Source organism: Brachypodium distachyon, chromosome 5 (assembly GCF_000005505.3).
Source record: "Brachypodium distachyon strain Bd21 chromosome 5, Brachypodium_distachyon_v3.0, whole genome shotgun sequence".
Lineage (NCBI taxonomy): Eukaryota > Viridiplantae > Streptophyta > Magnoliopsida > Poales > Poaceae > Brachypodium > Brachypodium distachyon.
Window position 1 is genome coordinate 27,443,950 of NC_016135.3, and position 22,439 is coordinate 27,466,388.

The window sequence follows — 22,439 nt, forward strand, 5'->3', positions numbered from 1 at the left end:
ATTAAAAAGGGTTGGGGGTTGGAGGGCTCTTAGATTAAAAATTGGAGTAGAGACTAGAGAGGCGTTGGGGAATGGAATGGGAGATGGATCTTGCTCCATTCTTGCTGCTGCCTGCCTTCTGCTGGCTTCACAGATATATTTTCTTTTAAAAAAAAAGAGATCGTTTGAAGTCCCCCTAATGTCGTGCTCCTACGTCATCCCCCAATGATGATTTGTGTGTTTTTAAAGTAAAATAAAATTTAGATTCAACAAGAACATTTTCCGGAGGAACGGCAGTTCTAGTCTTGACATTCGAAAAACATTGCGACCGATCGATTTCGATTGAATGAAATTTTTAGCCCGTGCGATTTGATGCCCGCTTTTTTTTGACAGTATATCATGAACCGCGACACGAATAACCACGTGCCAAGGACTAAAGTCAAAATAAAATAAAAATCATAGATGGACCATGTTGATTTTGTATTTTTCATAGGTATGTGTGCGTGCGTGTGTTTGTGTTTGGCGATTAATCTCGTGGTTGTTGAAGAGGAATAACGATGTGCATTTCCATTTATTTCCAAAGTGATTATGCACAAAATTGTTGCTTGTAAGGTAAGTTTTAAAGTTTTCTTGTCCCTTGAGCTAGGCTAATTAAAAGACGTTTTTGTAGCTGATCTGTTACTGACTTTACTGTGCTAGCCAGGGAAGTTCATGCCGTAGCGTATGACTGACTTGGAAAGAAACAATTGCGCTTGTCTTATCCTAGTGAATGATATAAGTGTGCTTGATGCCTAATAATTTCCATAAGTAGAAAACAAGTGCTGGATAATACGAGCATGGCAAAGCCAGATTCTCACGCAAAAGTGCACAACGACGAAAATGTACAGTGATCGAAGAAAGTATTAGAGCCATGTATGTATTTCGACGTATAGGAAGACTTGCATGTTGATATATAATACCCTATCTAGGGCCGAGACAGCTTGGTGGATTCATCATGATTAGCACTTTAGAATTGGTTAAGTACTTAATTAAGTTGGCAGATCGGACGAGTGGCAGACCGATCGATCACTCTTTCTCCTAATCGTCCATTAGGTCACACTTTTGATCGAAACCAAACAGTGCATCGCTAAAGACAATTTAATGTTTTTGAGTGAGTTTTTTATAATCTTATTCGCGGTATCTAGTCGATACGGCCTCACTTTCTACCTCACTCTATAATTTATCTTAAAAAGTGGAGATGGCCATACCTATTCTTAACATAAACAGTACTATGTCGATTTATAGCGACCAACAAAATGTCACAGCCCGCACCAATATCAGTGACCAGAGTTTATGATCGAAAAATCTAATAAACCACGCAGAGTTTCCGTTACGAAATTAGCAATAGGCTACTACGATATATCGTGGCGTGTAATTAATCACTTAACCAGTGAGTGCCGTTATTACTTGTTTGGCGAAGTATCCAGTGAAAACCACCTCTACGGTGCAAACGGTGAAAACTCCATCGGAAAAAATTCAAAAAATTCTCACAAAAATCACGTATGTTCGAAAAGTGATGTTTTATATATGTGTAAAATTTCAAGTCCAAACTCAATTTTGTTTGGTAGCAGTGAAAAAACAAATTCTGCATGAATAGTGGTCTTTCAATGTTTGACACTATTCATTGTAAATTTCTCTTTTTCATTCCTTCCAAATGCTTTTGATTTTGAACTTGAAATTTTGCAAGTTTGTAGAACATCACACTCCCAACATATGGTATTTTTATAGAATCTTTTTGAAACTTGTAAACATGATTTTTATGAAGTTTGCACGATTTGCACCGAATGAAAGTTTTCACCGGAACTCATGTACTATGTGTGTGGCTACCCGTGAAACCGACCAATAGCAACAAGACACCATTGGTTGAGCACGCTGCTGTTGCCCGCTTCGGAACGTACTTACAGTTGCTCGTTAAGAGCTTACTACTTACGGTTACTACTTATTAATCACGGTATTGTACAAATTTACAATGCATTTTTTATACAAATTAAGTGACTAGCTGTATACATATACCGTGTACGCCGTAGCTAGCTAGTGGTGAGATCTCGATGCTTATGTCATGCATGGATGTGTCCATGCATGCGTGTGGCTCGATCAGGCAGGATCCTGGCTGATGATCGATAAGGGTACACAAATCGAAAGATGCAGTAAATTAGTAACTACTAGTAGGAGCCTCAGCTGCTGCGCATTAATCAAGTGTTAAGTTATTATTACTAACTAAAGGGACTCTCAACGATTACACTGGTAGCAGTAGTATATATGTGGGGGTTGATTTGATCGATGATCTAGCTTACTATAATCCGTCCCACTGGAACGGTAGGTGTTTGGTGACCTAAGCCTATCATCAGTTCCATCATCACCCTCCTCTCCCTCCCTAGCTATTCCTAACATACACGCACGAGCGGGCAAATTAAGTCCTCGGTTAATTTGCATAAAATGAACGTATCTATTTCTAAAATGTGTTTAGATATGTACACATGTAATATTCGGCAAAATTATGAGACGGAGCGAGGAAGCTGCGGTACTTGCATGAACCTAGCAGGCAAAACTGTCAAATTAACATGCCGGCGGCCGGCAGCTAGGATCGAGCAACCGAATTAACCAAACAGAAATACAAATACGTACACCACAGTTCGGCCACCCCAACGAGCGATGCCCCGAGACCAGATCAAGAAAAGATGACGACGGAGGAGTAGGTGCAGAGGAATAATGGGGAGGGCTTTGCCGGCGGATCATTGTACGGACCCGATCAATAATTATGCAGCGGTCTCATCCTTTAACGGATTATTACAGGTAGAAGATGCAAGCTAAGCTAAGCTCAGCTGCATAATGCTGCCTGGGCTGGCGCCACATGGCCGGCGACGACGGCCCATGATTTTGTCGTCGTGAAACGGAACCCCATGTGGAGTGGAGGTACCGGTAGGGTAGAGGCTGCAGAGCTATATCTATGTCCCTGGCTAGCCGATCGAGCTGCCAGCTACCTCATCGCAACTCACTGACGCTGGTCACTTACAGGAAAACATAAAAACATTTGCCGTCCTAATCGTACACCATAACATGTTACATTATGAGATTGGGTTAGCAGAAAAGGAGGAGAGAGATAGAGTACGTTGATGTGCACGTGTGGTGCATATAAGCGTGGCGTGTCGGTGAACTCGCGCTGCTGCAGTACGAGTACTCGCAAGGAAGAGTGACCGCAACGGGCGAACGACCGACGGAATTCGGAGAGGCAGGCAGGACGACGCGGACAGAGAGACGCTTCCGGCGAGGCTTTCGGCCCATCGGATTCCTCAATTTTGACGCGCCAACCAACACCTTGTAGCAGTTGCCATCTAAAAAAAATCCCGAGAAGTAGCAGTTGCAGCAGCCGCTTCCGCACGTACGGTACGGCCAAGCTGAACGCACGAGCTAGACGGTGGCCGGTTTTCCGGCGCCGGGTCACCGACCACGCGTGGCGCCCATAATAAACTTCAGCTAGCACACGGTCAACGATTTATGGCGCGCCCCCACCACTCCCCGCGCACGGGAGGTTTAATTTGGCCGCGCGGCCAGCAGCCTAAATCTGCCTTTTAAGCCAAAGCACATAATCCTGCAAATTTCTCACACGCATCACATGATCACATGGCCGGTGGTGCAGTGCAGTGTCTCCAGGGACCGACTAACCAGTGTCTCCAGCCTAATTTTTTTTTTGTACATCACTATCACTAACCAGTGGAACCTAAACCTGAACCTGCTCCGGCACACGAGTCACGACGCCCACGGCGACCGTGATCCCCTGGGACCGAAGGAAGGCCCGGCCCAGGGCCTTCAGCGCCGAGAATTCCTCCACGCACACCTCCCGCTCCAGCTTCACCTGAAGAAACCGGGACCAAAAAGATCAGACGTCCCCGTCTGTCGATCCAAAATCCAAATCAATTTCGGTCCCATCTACTGTACGAGCTTATTACGTACCTCGATGATAGCGGCCTGCCTTGCGGTGAGCATCCGCGGCTTCTTCGCCGAGGCCTTGCCGGTCTTCTGATCCAGCAGCGACAGGATCTTCACCAGGCTCGCGGACACCTTCGCGTGGTGTATGTGGAGCTCGAACTGGGAAAAATAAATGAAATTGGGGAGCGACCAGTTCCCCGGTAATTATGTTAGGTGGTGATGTTGATCCTTCCTAGAAGCTCTCTTACAAAACATGACGAGTTGCTCACTAACCTGAAGGCCAACCAATATCGGTACAGTGATATCTAGAACAAGGATTTTCAGCTCCAAGGAAGAAGCAACGGACACAGGGTAGTCTGGATGGCAAAGAACTCCACCGGACGTAACGTGGATAGGGTCGATCCCTTGCAAGCCGATAGCAATGTTGTCCCCAGCTCTTGCCAGGTTCAAACGAGAGGAATCTCGCTCGATGATCCTCACTGTAGCTAACTCTCCGGATGGCATGACAAGAACCTGCGACAAGAGTGTTTTGAGATCAGAAAACAGCTCGAGCAGCCTGCAGACAGAGCAAGGTAACTGGAATTGTTGAGCGAATGTACAATCACAACTGGAGATCTCCCACAATGCAGCCTGCAGACAAAGCAAGGTTATACCTTGGAATCGCTTCGGATTGCTCCAGTCGCTACTTTACCACAGACCGCCACTTGCCCCAGCATGTGGGATGAAACAACATCACAGATTGGAAGGCGTAGTGGCTTTGAAACATCTCGACGAGGAGGTGCTAACGAGTCGATGGCTTTCAGAAGACAGTTCCCATCATACCTGACCGCATGTATCATTAACAATTATGACAATATATAATGTTGGTGAGAAAAGGATATGTGAAGAGGTCTACCATAGGGAATTATATCGTATTACCATGATGACAGACGAGTATCTGAAGCTACTGTCACCAAGTTTTCATTGTTCATTGCACTCAAAGGAACCCAAGAAATTGCTGACTCTTTATAACCACATGATCGGAGATACATACCAAGTTGTGATTTCACAAAACTGAATCGCTCTTTCGAATATTCCACTGAATCCATCTTATTAACAGCAACTATCAGATTCTCAACACCAAAGCTTCTAATAAGCTGCGCATGCTCCTTTGTCTGTCCAATCCCATTCACACCCATACCAGACTCGAATGACCCTACAGAGGCATCGACAACTAGGACAGCTGCATCAGACTGTGTCGCTCCAGATATCATATTAGGAACAAAATCTTTGTGACCAGGGGAGTCAAGCAAAACAACTTGGTAATTTTCGGTGTCAAAGTATGCTACACCCACAGTCATTGTAACGCCACGTGCCCTTTCTTCAGCACTCTCGTCCATAGCCCAAGCATATGCAAATGACCCTTTCCCCTGGGGGAAGAAATGTTATGAATACAAACAGCTGAACACAGGCTGAAAATATTGAGCATTAAACTGACCTTTTCTTTCGCTTCTTTCTCATTTTTATGCATTTGCTTTTTTGAAATCCTCCCCAGAGCATGCAGCAATCGACCACATAAAGTTGATTTCCCAGAATCGACATGACCAACCTAAGATAAGATTCCAATTTGACTTATTTGTAAATGGCACATAGCAAAAGATAGAAAAACAATCGAACAGGAAATGTCTAATGCATAGTTGGTTTACTTACAATAGCGAGATTTAATTGTCTGGGCATTTTCTGATCTTCACCCTGGAGCATCCACGGTTCTGCCTTGTACTGTGAAACAGAAACTGGCTTCTTAATCTTGGCTTTGATGTTTTTTGGTTTCCCCTCTAAACTCAAATGCTGTAGCTCATCGTCCAAAACAGGTGTTTTATTTTGAATATGGACATCAACACTGCTACCGTTTCCCCCAAGTTCATCTAACTTCGCAGATGAACTTGGGTCAGTATGTGCGTCCTGAGTTACAAGATCGTGATCATCCATCACTTTCTTTCCAGCGATATCAACAGAATCTATAGATGGAGCCTCTGCATTAACTGGTATACATCAAGTCAATATGCAACACTAGCAAGTTATAAATAACCAAGAGGGGAAAAAAGAGTGCAGAAACGAACAGCAGCTTCAAATACTGAAAGCATATTGGCAGCTGTATCATAACCTATCATTGATAACCATATTGGACAAAATGATATATATGGCCAAGGGTGATGAACCAGTCCAAGGTTCTTTAGTCACATTGGCACACAGTCTATTCGATCACCAGACAGACTAGTTATGATTGAAAATGAAAGATGAATCGAATCCTTTTAACTCGAAAAATTTCACATGATCTTGCACATAAAATAAAAGCAAAAATATTTCTGTGCAAATTAAATGTTCAGATGCATCCTTTAATGAATCCAACAAATAAGGGGAAATGTAGTGCAAAGAATACCTTTTCTCACATGTTTGAATGATTTCAAGCCAGCAGAGACCATGTCATCAGGAGATGGCGTATCAAACTTGAAAGGCACTGTCAACATCAACAATAACATAGTGGAGTTATGATCCGGTATCTCCGCTGTTAGTCTAATAGTAAAATAGAAACAAGAATCAAACGAACAGAAAAATGACGAACTGTGTCCTAATGCACGTTATAGAACTATAACATATAGACTTCCTATGATAGAACATTATATGAATGTTTACCCAAATTGCAAGGGATATAAAGCTCACATCGTGGTTGAAATTTTAGATACGCCTACATGAAGCATATTTCATAAGCTGCATATTGGACATAAAGCTCGTTTGCAGTCTGCTAACTTACTGTGTACCCTCTGTAGAATTTTTGGTAAATATAAACAAGCAGGGCCGGTGATCCAGAATGCATAATCACACCATAGTTACCATCATTATGGCTTTACTCAACAGATGCTGACATTGCCTATATTGAAGGTTTAAATTAGCTAACCAAATGTCTCATTATGCAAATGACCCAGATAAGAATGGAATAAAGATTGATTTTGTAGATAACAGAAAGAACAATCATAAAGCCACATGAATATGCACAAAGTAAGCACCCTTCGCTTGGTGTAGAGATATAGTGTACCTATGTTGACACGCCGCTGTTTGTGTGTCATATATGTCTCATGCAGAGCATCCAGAGAAGCTTGCATATATCCTGTTGTGTTTGTGTTGCCTTGAAAGCCATCGGAGAAAACAACAGCTTTTGATTTTGGACTGGGTGGGCTGAAAAGAGATCTTGCCAGTACAGATACTCCAGAATGCTTGTTTCTGCGTTTTGCTAGATTTCAGGACAGAGAGACTCAGCTAAATTAACAGGCTACACAACAGCAATTATAAGTCATGGAATGCAACAAAAAAAAATACACACCTCCACCTTCAGTTCCAACGGCATTATTGAAATACAATGACAAATTACGAAGAACACCACATAGCTCACAGGAAATGTAACTCGTCTCATTTTGGTGTGTGCAAATGGTGCACTGCCATGGCCCAGGATTTCTACATGGCTCCTCGAGATCAGATTGGTTGTCTGTTTTAGGAACAAACTGAAGAGGGGTTAGTGAGTAATACCAACCCTCTGTCAAGCGGTTTACATGAATACACTTCTTGTGGTTGTGAAAAAACAGCAAGGCACTGTGTAATAGTAGCTTACAATCCATTATGACCGACCCAACAGTAGGTTACTAACTTACCATCTCTTATGTCAAGAAGGCCGATATTACTGTTCCTGTGGCCACTGCGTGTATCACCAGACTGTGGGTTTATACAGTCATGTGAGGCGGCACATCCTGATCAGGAAGCATCATTAAACATAAGCCCTAACATAGGTGCTAAGTGCTATACAAAGCGATAAATGGTGAATTATGATTATAAACAAACAAATGTTCGAAAGGTGCCACCCTCTAATAGTCCAAACAATTAGCTAAAGGGTTCAAAAAACTTATTATAACTATTACCAACACCCAAAGCTGAAGAATGAGCACTATCAGGCAGGCAGTGAGACATCAAATGAGCGTGCAAACTAAATTCTACTGTACAGAATAGTGCGAAGGGGGGCAAACAAATAGACTGCTTCGAACATATTCGTCCAATGCCATGCCCTGGAGCTCAAAACGAAGCCAGAAATCTAATTCGTCGCCCTGAGCTCCATTCACGGCTACAAACCACACGTTCTCACAGGATTGCAAACCCGAACAGGCGGAGCCCGCGATTGCTTCGCATTCCGCCTCCATCACACGCTCCCACCAATCAGAGCCCACGGCCCCAACCAAACACCAGCCAGAGGTCTCGCGTGCGGCGGTTGCGCGACCAAAAGGAAACAACGACGGCGTGTGGGAGATCAGCGCGCTTACCGATCCCGGCCGAGAAGGGTCAGCCAGAGCAGCAGCAGAGCGCTGAATCTCTTTCTCTCGCGCGCGCGCCGCGAATCCGAAGTTGGTTGGTTGCGGGAGCGCTTGAAAACGAGAAGAGGAAGGGAGAGTGGGGAAGGAAGAGGAAGGCAGAGAGCGAGGTCCAGAGATGAGAAAGGAAGCATCGCCGTTCGCCGGCTTTGATCGATCCGTGGGTTTGCTCGATGCTCCTCCGCTGGATCTCAGAAATTCTTCTGCTTTACAACGTTAGCCCGGCCCACTATGATGAGAATGGGATCTACGTTCTGAGCCCATCAAGCCTGGGTATGTGAAACAGATCTCGTAGGCGTTTCAAGCCTGGGTATGCAAACGACTGAATTTAGATTTGGTAAAAAAAAAACTGAATTTAGATTTGAAATTTCGCAAATAACGAATCGAACATGGTTCTCGGAAAATAAAGCATGTTTGTTTTGAGGGTAAATGTACCGAAGTAGATTGTGTGAGCGTTGTTTGATGTGTGCTAGAACCCTGTTCAGTCATCTGATTGTTCTATTCTTTTGCTTTGCTTCGCCCTTCTCTTTTCTGAGGATCAACCTCTGATCCATGTGCGGAGCCAAGGCCCGGCCACCCTGGGCAGTTGCCCAGGCTCCTCTAGTTAAACCCCTTTTTAATCGAAGCAAACAAGCTGATTAGGTTAGCAAAAAATGTTGGACAATATTTAGTAAACTTACTTGCCCAGGCTCCCATATTGGGCAAGCTCCGCCACTACTTTGATCCTTTCCTTGTACAGTGCTTATCTTTAATCGAATGACAAAATCGACCGTTTTTTTTCTCAAAAGAAAAAACATCCTTTGGTCGTCTGAAGGAAAAAAAAAATGTCGTCCTAATGACGAAAAAATGGCCAAGAAACTGGTTTTATGTTAGTTCGTGATAGATTGCACAAGAGAAAGACTGCGACGAATAGTTCTCATCATTGATTAACACACATTATTCTTCGCAAAAAAGATTGGCACACATTACAATAAGTAGATGCGATACAACAAGAAGAACGAAAGAACGAGACGGTAGGCTAATCCTTGACCCGTACAGCAAGGAAGGATCACAACGGGAGAACTTGGTCGTGGAGGCCTATCTCCCTAACAGAATCGCTGCAAACTTGCGAAGGATATAATGACAACTAAAACAGCCGTTGGCTATGACACGAGAAATGACAGTCAAACGCCAAATCATACTCTTACTAGAACCGGTCTACAAAATGCAAAATGAACCCTGAATCAAGAAGAAAACTACTGCAAGTCGCAAAAAAGGAAGCCCTCTGAAGCCGCGAGCATGGCCCTAGCTTCTTCTTCCATCAACGTGACCAGGAATCCAGGATTACGGTCCGGCCGGGCAGCCGGCGCCCGCTCATAGCACATTGTCTTCCCAGACACACAAGGAGCCCAACACCCCCGGTCACGGCCACAAGGCAAGAGCTCCACCACCTGCCCCTCCGGCAGCACACAATTGGCGTCACACTCCAGGGGTCATCTTCTCCAGCGCCGGCGCGCTCGCGACCAGCAGCCGCACGAGCCCGACATGGTGGTCCAGCTGCGGACAGAACCCTGCAATCCTTACTTCCTTGAGGCCCTCGAGAGACATCTCCATGGCTGCTTCTTCGTCTTCTCCCACACGGCAGAAGCATCCGGGATCCGAGCACGGTTCTCTGTCCGACGCCGAGAAAGCCACGGAGAGCCGTCGGAGGCCGCTGCAGCGCGCCACGAACCTGGCCACGCTGGACGCGAGCCGGTGGCTGAATTCGCCGCAGGACGCGTGCACGTTGATCTCGAGGGAGGTGACGTTGGGCAGCGGCGGCACGAGGCTCATGGTGTCCTCTGCGGCCATGGCGCACAAGGCCATGGGGGGCGCGATCCGTAAGCTCAGGCTGTCCATGGCGGTGCAGTGCGACAGGAGCCACAGCGCCCACGCGTTGCGGCGGCGCTCGTGGAGGTGCGACCAGAGGTGGATGTTCTTGAGCCGGCGCACGGTGTCTAGGCCGGTGAACTCGAGGCGGTCCGGGTGGCACATGGCGCCGCACGCCAGGTGTTCGAGCTTTGGCGCGTGGATTGCCGCCGAGGCCTCCCTGAGCAGCATCCTGCCGCAGCTGACCACGCGCAGCGTGCGCAGGCCCGGCGCGTCAAGCAGCTCGAGGGAAGTCATGTCGGGGAGCCTATCCAGGGAGAGCTCCTCGAGCGTGGCCGCGGCGGACTCGATGCGCAGCGCGGCGAGGCCAAGGACGTGCTCCAGCCGGGCGCGCCGCAGCCGCGGGCAGCAGGACGCGGACAGCAGCCGGCCCAGGTTGGCCTCGGAGGGTGTTCCAGGCTCGATCCTGGCGTGGCTCAGCCGGAGGTCCGCCAGCGCGTGGAACGCGCCGGCGCCGGCGTGAGGGACGGTCAGGCTCGCGTTGCCGAGTGCCAGCCGCATCACCACGGCTCTCGCCGACGCCGGCAGCTCCGCCACGAGCCGCGGCTTCGTCTTCTCCGGCTCCGGCTCGTACACCGTAGCCTTGTCCGGCAGCACGGCATTGGGGCCGAACATCACGAGCGTGGCCTCCGCCCTCGCGTACGCCCGGCAACATACTTCATCTTAGCCTTCTCCTCGTCGAACGCCGCCATGTCGGGAGCGGCGGGGGGCACGGCGACCGTGACGCGCCCCGTGACGCGTCGCGCGGCGAAGCGCAGCCACGCCGCGAGGTGCTCCGGCGTGACGTCCTCGGCGTGGCCGTGCTCCATGGCGTAGCCCTAGGAGATGACGGGGTTGGCCCTGTACTTGTTGCGGGGACTCGTGTAGACCAAGGAGATCTCGAGTTCCTCGAGGTCGGGGCCGCCGTGATCGGCGCTGCCGCGGCGCTGGATCGCGGAGTTTGCTGCGGCGATTAGACGGCGGGCGTCTCCGGAAGGGTCGGGGCCCGTGGGCACGTCTCCCACGGCGAAGCGGAGGGACGGGGCGTGGAGGATGTGGGAGTCGTCGTAGTCGAGGCCGGTGAGGGAGTTCGCCATGGACGATGCCACGATTGTTCGTAGATCAGTTGCGTAAAGCACGGCAATTACCACGCGAACTCGATCGAACGGGAACTGGTTTATGGCCAAAGCTAGCTAGGATTCTGTCGAGGCTTCTGCTTCGGAGCACTTGTTTCTTCGTTTTCTGGCGTTTACGGTGACGCGACTGCCGCTGCTTATATTGGACAGGAGGTTAGAGAGCAACGGCACTACCGATCGGATTCCGGTCTCGGTATCAATTTCTGTACGGATGCAGACTGGCTCCGAGTCCGAGTAGTACATTGATTGAAGACACGCTTCCGGTTACTACTAGCACACCGAACGTGACTACTAGACGGAGCAAGTTCCAAAGCCGTTGGTTGGTTGGTTGGCTGCGGGAGCGCTTGGAAACGAGCAGGGGAGGGGAGATGGGCAGAAGCATCGGGTCGATCCATCCGTGGGTTTGCTCAATGCTCCTCCGCTGGATCTCAGAAATTCCAAAGCTAAACAAATGCTACATCTTCTGCTTTACTCCGCTAGCCCGGCCCACTATGATGGTACAGGATCTTCGTCTGAGCGCATCAGGCCTGAGGTATGTGAAGCCCATCTCGCGGGAGAAGGATTGACAAGCCACCCAAAGTCACTGAATCCAGGTCCCATCTCGCGGGGTTCAAGAAATGTTAGCCCCGTCTGTATTTGTTACCCCTGAAAAAAAAAAAGAACTGATTTGCGCGGCGATCTAGTCAGCTGCAGTGTTTCGCACTTAACATATTTCATTCGGTTTTGCTATTGAGAAGTTGGCTGATTTTTAGTTATATAAATAAGTCGACGTCATTGGAAAATCCAACAACAGCATGTGGGAGAGGAGAGAGTGATGATGACACACATCTTAATCCAATGGTTCTTTGTATAAGATTTACGCATTCTCTAAAAAATCAGTCGTCTGAGAAATGCCACACCCCTACTTTATTATATCTAGATTTTATCTTTGGTAATTTCCGTGTTAGATTAAAGGGTGAATAACCTGCTTTTAGTTTTCGTCCTAACAAAAGACTGCTAAGAAATTAGTCTCGTGTCCGGATTCGCGGTTGCTAAATTCAGTTCTTTCTTTCTTTCTCAATTCATGGTGTAGTGTGTTTCATTAAGACAAGATTTTCGTAAAAAAACAGGTTACATATTTTTCGCAACACAAAATTTATATCTATATCTTATGACTAGAGATGTGTCTTACTATAATTCTGATTTCGTCGTGAAAAAACTAGTCTTGACATGATGCGATGCGCGATGTACCGACAAAAAAAAGGATGAAGTATTATTTATTTTGAACTTAGTTTGTGTGATCTATGTATCACATATAAAAGCAGATATCGAATCATAAACTAATTTACCAGGAGTAGATTACAAGATTCGCTGCAGAGTCAAACGCGGCTCGACGAGTAGTAGTAATCTTCAGTTCTTGATCTATTTTTAAGCAAGGGGGGAGACTTGACAAGTAATCAACTCTCGAGCATCTTTGCGAGAAAGGGACTGTCCATCTTCGCTCGATCGCTGGTCTCCCTTGCCCTGCTGCCACCGTCTCTTCTTCTTTTTTCTTACCTTTAGTGCTCAATCTTTGCTTATATCTACATCGACACCTCAACCTACAAACACACTATCCTTGCTACTGTAGTCACCACCGCAAAACTGCAAAAGCGCACACACTGCAGAAGAACGTTCGACGCTGTCGCCAACTCAACCCTGGCCACGGCATCGCTCTTTGTACAGAAAACGGCAAGGAGACACCATTGATCGGTCAATCGAATCCTTCGCCCGGAAGGAAGTAAAAAGGGAGGCATCTCACCTAATTAAAGACACACTCCACTAAGCTAGTTCCGGTTCCAATCATGTTGTACACATACATGCAGGGCAGGGCAGTGCAGAGCTAGGGGGAGGTGGTAGTAGTGGTACAGTAGTCGTACAAGTAGGAGTACCACCCAAGAAGAAGGAAGTGCGGGGCGAAAGAGGGCAATAGAAAGGGAATTTTAAAGCAAGATGTCAACCTCAGACCAGTAGTGGCGCTCCACCTCTCTGATGTGATTGATTGATGGCTACTTGGGCTAGCCGACGACGACGATGATGATGCCCAGCATAATCCTCTTCTTCTCTCTCTGCCGCGACCCCCTAGCTCTGCACCAACAGAAACAACAGAGAGGAAAGCGGTCCATTCTCATCTGACCCCGATCTTAGCTAGCCGGTGGTGTTATCCTCTTGATTATTCGATCCCCTTCTTCCTCCTCCGGGCGGCCATGGCGTCCATCGTGGTGATCGGGCTGGTGCTGGCCCTCGATCTGCTCGCCTTCGTCCTCGCCATCGGCGCCGAGCGCCGCCGCAGCACGGTAATTCACTTAATCAACCAGCTGCTTCATCAATCTCCCACGGCGGCCGATCGAATCGGCCTTAGTTATTTCTGTTTGTACTAAATCTGGCGGCAAGTAATTCCGGCCGGAGGAAGTAGTATAATCGATGGAGCGCGTCTGCGCGTGCAGGCGTACGTGACCGTGGACGGCGTAGGGAAGCCGTACTGCGTGTACGGGACGGACGCGTCGACGTGGTACGGCGTCGGCGCGCTGTCGCTGCTGCTGGCCGGCCAGTGCGTCGCCATGGTCGCCTCCAGGTGCTTCTGCTGCGGCCGCGCGCTCTCCCCCGGCCGATGGCGTGCCTTCTCCGGCCTCTGCTTCGTCCTCTGCTGGTACAGTAATTCTTCTTCTTCTTTTTTTAACCAACCAACTGCTCCTCCTAACATGCATCATGGGTTCATTGCTTCTTGCTTACACTACTTCAATTCAATCCCCGTTGATTGGCTTGGGTACTCTTGTGTGCAATTGCGCCCCTGGAATTTGGGCTTCTTTCTTCGCGGTCGCGTGCCCGCCCTGCCTCGAGCTGATTGATTGTTCAGCTGGGGTGATGACGAGTGATGCCTACGTTGCTTTAACTGGGTGGCGCCTGTCGATAAGCTAAACAGAGTATATAGTAGCTAAATGCAGCCAGAAACATGTGCAAGTACCTTCTTATACAACACCAGGTTCTTCGATCTACCTGAACCTGAAGCCATATTCACGCAACACCAGAAATGATGCAGCTGTGGGTTTCATCCGAGACACGGCAGAGAATCAATCCATCCAGCCAGCCACTGACTGCACGTCGGCACACAGAACGAGTTTTCTGTCAGACCGAGACTAGCTGTTCATATGAACTATCTGAAATTCTGAAATTGGAGTGTCTGAACATATAAATGTGTACGCAGGCTGACGTTCCTGATCGCGGAGCTTTGCCTGCTGGCCGGGTCGGTGAGGAACGCGTACCATACCAAGCTCAGCGGCTACTTCATCTCGGGGCCTCCACGGTGCGCCATGCTGCGCAAGGGCGTCTTCGCCGCCGGCGCCGCCTTCGCCTTCCTCGACTTGCTCTTCGTCGAGCTCCACTACGTCTTCTACGCCAAGGCCCGCGCCGCCGCCGCCTCTGCCCCGCCCATCATCCACGGCGGCGGCGCTGCCGGCGGAATCGGCATGACCCGCCTGTGAGATGCATCTCCTTTTTCTTGCTTGATTGACCTGCGGTAGCTAGCTTGATTTGTCTTTGTGGAGTGCTGCCCTTCCTTCCTGCCCGCCTCTGTAATTAAGTTACCCGGTGTCCGTTATGAAATGTGGTTGATCTGCTGGCTGCTGTGCTGCCAAGAGCAGGGGATGGATGTGTATGTGCTAGTAGGTTGAATGAAGATCTCTTCGTGGTGCGTTTGTGTTTCTCTGTACTAATCGAGTCGGGTAGTCCACCTTCCTCGATCAGATATCTGCGTCCTGTCGAGCAGTTAGCTTGGGTTGAATCTTGTTCGTCATGGATCGAAAGACATAAAGGGCGCATCTGGATGGATGGTGGCCAAAGCTTGTTTTTGTCAGAAATTTGGTCACGACAGCTATTTATTTTTTACTAGCAACGCTTCACTGTCAACTCTAGCGAGCTTCTTTTACCCCATCCTCCCTATCCTTCTGCTCCGTTATAGCCCGGCCCACATGATTTCCCCAGCTGGAGATGACACGACTAGAGATTTTTTCCGGTACCTTTATACTGTGCGGGGAGAGGGAAGAGTATAATCAAATCTGGCCGTTGAATTAGGAGGATAATATTGACATTTTTGTTCAGAAATTTTGGCTTATCGCCCCTTCGCTCTCCCGTAGATCGTGGCTAATATGCCGCTGTTTCGGTTCATATCGGAGCGGCTTTTCCGCCGCTGCCGCTCAGTCGTCGTCCTCCCAGTTTCGGCGCTCGGTCACAGCGTGCGCCGCCTGGCCGGCGTTCTTGGTCTCCTCCACTGCCGTTTACAATTGTTGTCCCGTCGTCCGGCGACGCTCAGGCTTGACCGTCGCCACCATTCGCCAATGCCGCTCAATTTGACCAAGACGTATGTAGTCCAACACCAACAAAAATCAGTTCGAACGAAATTTATCATCCGTAGTGTTCCAAGCTTTCATGAAGGACCGCGACCATTGATGTCGCCGAATTAAGAATTTCTTTGACTGCTAGCCCATAGCAATCATCTTTCCAGAATTTCTTCTAGTCAGGTTTTAGTTTCAGCTATGTACTACTGGGAGATGGTTCGCTATTTAGTTTTTGTGTGAGGCTCGTAGGTTTGCTGCAGTACCCAGCAGCGAAGGTATCATATTCGCGTGCGCTCGTCAAGATCCAGGAGTTGTTGCCGCAGCTTGGCGAACAACGTCCAGGCGCGTGGAAGATCGGATGTGCGACGTGGCGATGGATCGATCCGCGCAGCACCCACCCATGCTACCTCCTACCCCATCTCCATATCCCTTATTCACGTTCCTCCGGGCGGTAATTTCTGACTGCAAAGCGTCGGGTCTCCGGCGAGAACGCCGAGGAGAACGAATCACTTAAAGGTCTATCTAGTTCATGTTTTTTTTTATTTTGCCCCTCAAACGCATATACTGTCCTGTGCGCTCAAATAGTATACATCAATTTGCACTGTTAGATCTATTCGTATGGACGGTTCATATTTATTAAAGGGTACTGTAAAAGAGCTCCACGAGTAAGGAGTACTGGACTTACGGCCCAACTGAAAGGACGCCACTACGTGGGCCGTACTCTGAAGAGAAGAAATGCTGCGAGAAATGGAGCTGGCAGGATAGCTTAAGCTTAGAGGCTTAGAGCATCAACTCGGCAACCATAGCAGCTACAATTTACCCGAAAATTAGAGTGTCATGCTTCGTACATATAGCTCATCGATCGCACATTTAGCAATGCCGCGCAAAAAAAAAGTTCCTTTGGAGATGGTCAGTAAGAAGGGAAATGGGGAAGGCGCGGTCATTCATTAAAGAAGGCAGGACCTGCAGTTTTATTCCATGGTGCCGAAAAATTGTACAGTACATCTTTCTCTTTCACTCACGCGCGAGACTGCATGCTCTGTCGCGGACACACTCGTACAAGCGTGTCATTGAGTTCCTAATTTTTTTAAAACCTTAATTACCAAATGTGTTGAAACCGGTGCGACAAATTTAGAAACCACAAATCCATCGATCTTCTTCATCCCCGGCCGGTCAATCACGCGAGGCCGACGAGCTTCTCGCTGAGCTCCCACACCTTGCGTGCCTTCTCGGGGTCACTAGCCTCCTTGGACAACTGGTTCTCGAACGACGCCGAGTCCTTGTTCCAGCTCCAATAAACCCCAGACTTCGTCAAGCTCGGCTCCGCCACCACCTGCGCCAGCCGCTTCCCGGACTCGGCCTCCGACACGAACCCTTTCGTGATGAACCTCTGGAACGCCGGAAACAATGCCCGGAACAGAGGCACATGCTCCCGGAAAAGCCCCGTGGTCGCGATACACCCGGGGTAGAGCGACGCGAAGGTGATCCCGGTCTCCTCGTGGTACCGCCGGTGGAACTCCTGCATCGTCAGCATGTTGCAGACCTTGCTGTCCTTGTAGGCTTTGGCGCCGTCGAAGCTCGCGCTGCCGTCGATCATGGCGGAGCCCGAGGAGGAGCCCGAGAGGCCGCCGGCGAGGCCGCGGAGGTCGCCGAGGTCGGCTTTGGGAGGCACGTTGCCGGCGAGCGTGTTGTCGTTGCCGGTGATGGAGCCGACGATGACGAGGCGGCGGGACGGGTAGTCGGAGGATTTGAGGTCGTCCATGAGGAGCCGGGCCAGGAGGAAGTGGCCCAGGTGGTTGACGCCGACGCTCATCTCGACCCCGTCGGCGGTGAATGTGGGCGTGGAGGCTGTCGGGCGGTAGATGGCGGCGTTGCAGACGAGCGCGTCGAGCGGCATGCCCGTGCGCCGGAAGTGCTCGACGAATTGACGCACGCTGTCCAGGGATGCCAGGTCCAGGTGCATGACGGTGTAGCTGCCGGTGGCCATGCCGGCCGACTTGGCGGCCTTGGAGGCTTTGAGAAAGTCCCGGCACGCCATCACCACGTGCCATTTCCCTGTTTCGGACAGCGCCTTGGCTGCCGCCAGGCCTAGGCCGGACGACGCGCCGGTGATTACTACCACGCCCTGGCGCAGCGTCTTCTTGGCGCCCGGTGACGACGTGGTTGCGCCTTGGGCAGGGGTTGACACCGGTGGCGGCGCAGTTGCGACGCGTGTCCTGACCGCCAGTGACAATGGTGCTTTCCGGCTCACGCCGACGAACGACGCCGTTTCCTTGGCCGCGGCGCCCAAGCTGCTGCCCTGAATACATCAACCAGACCACAAACACGTCCATGAGTTTGTTAAATACTACCGTACATCGGTCAGTAAATATTGATGTATGTGCATTGATCTGTGGATTTGGGGGTTAATTAGTTATACTACCTTCTTGGGGACGGAGAGAGTGGAGGGGAGGAGCTGGAGCGCCATGGATGAAGAGCTTCGAGTGTCACTGACTACAGTCCAGCGAGCTCGAGCTTTTGTACTGCTGTGTTGGTGTACTTTTCAAGTGAGTTGAGACCTCCTAGCAGCGGCAGGTATTTATACACGGGACGAGCGCCACGGGCTGCGGATAACGGTGCGGGCCCGGGACGCCACGCTGGCGCCTCCCCAGCCAATCACAGCGCGTGGCCGGGATTTTCTGGGACGGATTTGTCTTCCACGATGCGGCGCGAGCGTGGTGCGATATTTCATTTCTGGGCGCTTTTGGCCAATATATCCGGGGATCTTCTGTGCCTGATGCCCTATGTCCCCGACTCCATTTGCGGTGTGTGACTGGCTGGCTTTGTGGGACCTGATTGATCAGTGAGGCTCAGATCTCGGTCTCTGGTGTTTGGGTGGGGAGCACGGGATGGGAGTATCTTTGAAATCCGAAATAATGCTGCATGGGTAAGGTAAGGTGGGGGCTCCTGGGCTTGTAGGCCCAGGCCGCCAGATCTGTTGTTTTGCGGCCGGGCCCTGACGTGGGTGAGCCCATGTGAACGTGCGGCAAGGGACCGGCTGGGCTCGCGACACGTAGGATCGGCCCATTGGGTCAAGGCTGACGTGGCGTGCTGAGTGTATGCCTCTCTTCCTGTTTTGCTGCCTCTGAGTCTGCATGCACTGCAAGGGCCCAAGGGCGCCTGTCTTCTTTCCCTAAAAAAAACATCAGTCTTCTTGTTTGTTTTTTTGGCGAGTCATATGTCTTCTTGTGACAGGCAAAGCCTCGTTTATCTTTTCTCCAAGACGAAAACCAAGTCGCGTGTGTAATTGCGCAGCTTCTTGGAATGCACACAGAGATATAAAATCAATTCAAGCTGTTCGATCTTGCATCTACTAAGTACTGGCAGCGCATGCATAAAACCAGGGTCGCTAGTGCCTAATGGCATGTAAGATATGATTGCTACTTGGTTCCTTTTCACCTCACGTCTCAATTTCCATGTTGAGTACGGGGCATAGGAGAACCAAATCGGTAAGTACAGCTACACTGTGACAGTGTAAAATTCCGGATTTTTACAAAGTTAAATTATCGAGTTAAGTACTCGAGATATATCTTGTTAGTGAAAAGATGAGCCAGAAAGTTTCGTTTATAGAAAAGTATATTCTTATTATGGTTTAATCGTACTGCTGGTTTGATCACACCGGCCAGGGGCCAGTGTCAGTCGAATCTCGGTCATGACGATCACCATATATGTGTGTGGACTATTGGTTTCTTGTGCATTTCACTTACTCATGTTTGTGATTCATGTTCTCTAGAATTTCTGAACCCGATGTAACAATAGTAATCCTTAAGACACGCATTTGAGTAATTAGTTGAATCAACAAGATAAATTAGTTATTGTAACGATGAGTTGATTTTGTGTGTTGTGCCGTGTTGCTACCTAGTTGAAACTTGATTGTGCATCCTATATCCCAAAGAGTTTTGGCGTATGTGCATACGTATTTGGAACTAAATTAATTAGACTGTAACAGTAAGAAATAAACCGTACCCGTTTTACTATACCTATCAGCCGTAAAAATTAAATTGGTGCATTGAATTTGAACCAAAGCTCAAACTAGCCACTCGAGTAGATAATTTGGAAACACAAACTAGAGCAGGGTTGGCACAGCAAGCCAAGCCATCACGGGGAGAGCCACGTAGCATAGCTAGGACACGTTGTGGTCTGGTCGATCTGGGGAAATACCATGAGTGAACCGACGATCTTATCCTTCTCTGGTTCTAACCACTGCAGGAATTCCCCACACAAAGCACCAAGCTCGGTGCCATGGTTGTTCTAGGAAAAATCACCAGAGATCATGAGGGGGAGTAGACCACATGCCACACATAGCCATCGACATCAACACCCCACCGAACCAAAGCTCTGAACCATGGCTGTCCCTGAGAAGGTGAAGTATCAGGGGAGAGAGAGAGAGAGAGGGAGCCAGCAGGGGCTAGGAAGGAGATGGTGCAGCAGGGAGAAGTTGATGCAGGTGGAGAAGAGGACCACACCGGCGCCGTTCCAGGCGTCAGATCGAGGCGGCGGTGGCGCCTGAGGCAAGGCTTGGGAGATTGGGAGACAGAGAGAGAGGGAGGGAGGGAGAGATTCTTGAGGCTTCAAACAGGGCATCCTCAAATTCCCCAACCAAACCGGTGAGACGTTGTACTCAGGACCAGTACTGAATGAAATCGATTTCTTGCTTGCTTGTCTGCTGACTGATGCTTGGTTAAGAAAGATAGGATTGGGAGGGGAGAAGATTCAATATCTCCATAGGATTTAATAGGAAACTATGATTCTGTTCTTAGCAAATTTCATACCGAACATGTGTATATAGATACACCATACACATATGCACACAGTTCAGATTTAGGCCTTAATAAACAAGGGAGTTAATTAGAGCAATACAAGGTTCCATTTGGGGATACAGAGGGGAAGAGTTGTACTCCTGCACCACAAGTTCATCTTCTAGGAAGGGAACTAAGTTCCAGGAAACCAACCGCAGATCAAAGTGTCAGTGTATCGACAACAAGGTTCACGTATATACCAATCTTAATTACTGAACCTTGTATAGGCATAATAAACTGAAGCATGATTTTGATTGAATCTTCTATACAGGAACCTTTAAAATCAACTTAAACCTAGTTGGTCTAGCCTCTGAATCTATCAATTCAATAGAACTATTCATGCCATGGCTTAGCACATGAGAACCTCTGGAATTTAATCCACCGGGACATGAAGGTTTGTAGCTCCAAGTTCTCCACTTAAAACTATAAGATAATAATAAGTCATCTGAAGATTTGGTATATATGTTAGTCTCTTCTTCTCCCTAGTTCATACTTGAGTTATACACTATTTAGTAGCACACAAGATCTGATACCTAAAACTCATCCATGAAGCAGAATTCAATTTGCATAAGTTTCCAGGAGAGGTCGACTTAGAAAGTTTGCTTATCTGTGGTATTGTGTGAGATTCTGCTATCATCAGTAGAGTAGTTACTGAAGCCTGGATTGAACTAGCTGACATACTTCTGTACCAACCAAGTTGATTGTAGCCCGTGCATCTGCGTTGTGTTTTGTATGCCATGCGGTGTGTTTCTCATTTGGATTTCATTTACTCTCTCCAGTTTGACTCTACTTTGGAACTCTTGGTGTTCAACATTGATCTGGATGATTTTTTGATGATCTTCCGGGTATCTCAGGCAAGTCCAGTTCTTGTTCATATCTGATGAGTACTTTATATCAAAGTTTTGCAAAGTATTCTACTGGTATCACTTGCATCAAAAGAAAAGTTTACCTTCTAAATAATATGCATGGATCTTGTTAATCGACTCTTCAGTCGGTGAACTATTATGGCTGGTAGTCGAACCCTGTGTTGGAGGCTGTCAAGCGGTCAAGCCTGGCTTTCATGCCGTTGGAAGGTGGGTTCGGCTACAAAGGATATCACCTTAAGGTATAATCGACAAGTGCTTACTTGTACTCGAGCGCCGTAGTGACCATGTTGACCACATGACCCTGTATGGGCGGGGCTGAGCTGAAGTAATGCCATCTTAATATCCTACCTCCCTGGGAGCAGTTGGGGTGACCTCTACTGTAGGCGACCAACTGCGATAGAAGGAATGACAGTTGGAGGTTGACCTCTACTGTAGGCTACCAACTTGTCATGGTGGGTAGCTGGTGCCTGTGTTCGCCGGCCAGCTACGCTGTGAGGTAACGGCAGATGGGGTGGGTGAAAAGGCTTTGTGTCCATGAGAGGGTGAATGGGGCTAGCTACCTCAGACACGTGATCGTGGGCGTCTGTGGGTAAAGTAACGCACCTCTGCAGAGTGTATTGAACCGTGGCTTGTCACTCCCTGTTCCGGGCAGGAACTGCAATCGCGACGGGAAAAGGATCCACAGGGGATTCTAACAACCCGTGAGACAAGAAGAGCATAGATTTCTATAATAAAACTTGACTCTTTCCTCAGAAATGTTTTTGGAAATCATTGCTTATTTGGGGACCATGGGTCCTTGTAGATCATAGTGCATTCAAACACCTGTTGCTATCCTGGACTTGTTGAGTACCTTTTGTACTCATCCCTATGTAAACCTCCTTTGTATAGATTAACTTAAGGTTGTAGAAGATGGTTCGTTGAGGGTGAAGATGGAGACGAGACTCCCAGCTGTGAACAAAATGCACTTCAAGAAGCAACCCTCCAAAAGTGTCCAGTGAAGATTGAATTATCTAGGCCATTACGT

At 48.6% G+C, this 22,439-nt stretch overlaps 3 protein-coding genes and 1 long non-coding RNA gene across 8 annotated transcripts; 1 reads left to right on the forward strand and 3 right to left on the reverse strand.

Moving 5' to 3' along the window:
* Nucleotides 1-3,543: 3,543 nt before the first annotated feature.
* Nucleotides 3,544-8,476, reverse strand: LOC100840685 (HBS1-like protein). Of its 5 annotated transcripts, XM_010242311.3 has the most exons (13): nt 8,289-8,476; nt 7,629-7,724; nt 7,304-7,465; nt 7,019-7,203; nt 6,737-6,853; nt 6,365-6,442; nt 5,635-5,966; nt 5,423-5,533; nt 4,864-5,354; nt 4,599-4,767; nt 4,219-4,458; nt 3,970-4,104; nt 3,544-3,871 (listed from the first exon to the last, which is right to left on the reverse strand). In XM_010242311.3, coding segments are annotated over exons 5-13 (1,692 nt in total). In that variant the 5' UTR covers nt 6,738-6,853; nt 7,019-7,203; nt 7,304-7,465; nt 7,629-7,724; nt 8,289-8,476; the 3' UTR covers nt 3,544-3,736. The 5 variants fall into 5 exon arrangements, with proteins under 5 accessions (XP_010240613.1, XP_014750992.1, XP_014750991.1 ...); XM_014895506.2 differs by lacking the exon at nt 6,737-6,853; XM_014895505.2 differs by lacking the exon at nt 6,737-6,853 and having other exon boundaries at nt 7,019-7,213.
* Nucleotides 8,477-13,115: 4,639 nt separating this feature from the next.
* On the reverse strand, nt 13,116-14,600 carry LOC112269510. The gene is made up of 2 exons (XR_002961368.1): nt 14,375-14,600; nt 13,116-14,292 (listed from the first exon to the last, which is right to left on the reverse strand). It is a non-coding gene; the product is annotated as an uncharacterized LOC112269510 (long non-coding RNA).
* Nucleotides 13,237-15,247, forward strand: LOC100824562. Its single transcript, XM_003580777.4, has 3 exons — nt 13,237-13,674; nt 13,825-14,027; nt 14,583-15,247. The coding sequence occupies exons 1-3, from the start codon at nt 13,585-13,587 to the stop codon at nt 14,857-14,859; spliced, it is 570 nt and encodes a 189-aa protein (XP_003580825.1). The 5' UTR covers nt 13,237-13,584; the 3' UTR covers nt 14,860-15,247.
* Nucleotides 15,248-16,654: 1,407 nt separating this feature from the next.
* On the reverse strand, nt 16,655-18,264 carry LOC100824873 (protochlorophyllide reductase). The gene is made up of 2 exons (XM_010242312.2): nt 18,134-18,264; nt 16,655-18,010 (listed from the first exon to the last, which is right to left on the reverse strand). Exons 1-2 carry the CDS (start codon nt 18,176-18,178, stop codon nt 16,889-16,891), a joined length of 1,167 nt encoding a protein of 388 aa, XP_010240614.1. The 5' UTR covers nt 18,179-18,264; the 3' UTR covers nt 16,655-16,888.
* Between the last annotated feature and the right edge of the window lie 4,175 nt (nt 18,265-22,439).

Excerpts from the sequence above, each read along its gene's own strand:
- LOC100840685 (XM_010242309.3), bottom strand. Across the intron at positions 5,967-6,364 it reads ATTCAAACATGTGAGAAAAG|TTAATGCAGAGGCTCCATCT; the intron begins GTATTCTTTGCA and ends GATGTATACCAG. Across the intron at positions 4,105-4,218 it reads CGATATTGGTTGGCCTTCAG|TTCGAGCTCCACATACACCA; the intron begins GTTAGTGAGCAA and ends TATTTTTCCCAG.
- LOC100824562 (XM_003580777.4), top strand. The coding sequence starts at position 13,585 with ATGGCGTCCATCGTGGTGATCGGGCTGGTGCTGGCCCTCGATCTGCTC. Across the intron at positions 13,675-13,824 it reads CCGAGCGCCGCCGCAGCACG|GCGTACGTGACCGTGGACGG; the intron begins GTAATTCACTTA and ends CTGCGCGTGCAG. Across the intron at positions 14,028-14,582 it reads CTCTGCTTCGTCCTCTGCTG|GCTGACGTTCCTGATCGCGG; the intron begins GTACAGTAATTC and ends ATGTGTACGCAG.
- LOC100824873 (XM_010242312.2), bottom strand. The coding sequence starts at position 18,178 with ATGGCGCTCCAGCTCCTCCCCTCCACTCTCTCCGTCCCCAAGAAG. Across the intron at positions 18,011-18,133 it reads CTCTCTCCGTCCCCAAGAAG|GGCAGCAGCTTGGGCGCCGC; the intron begins GTAGTATAACTA and ends TGATGTATTCAG.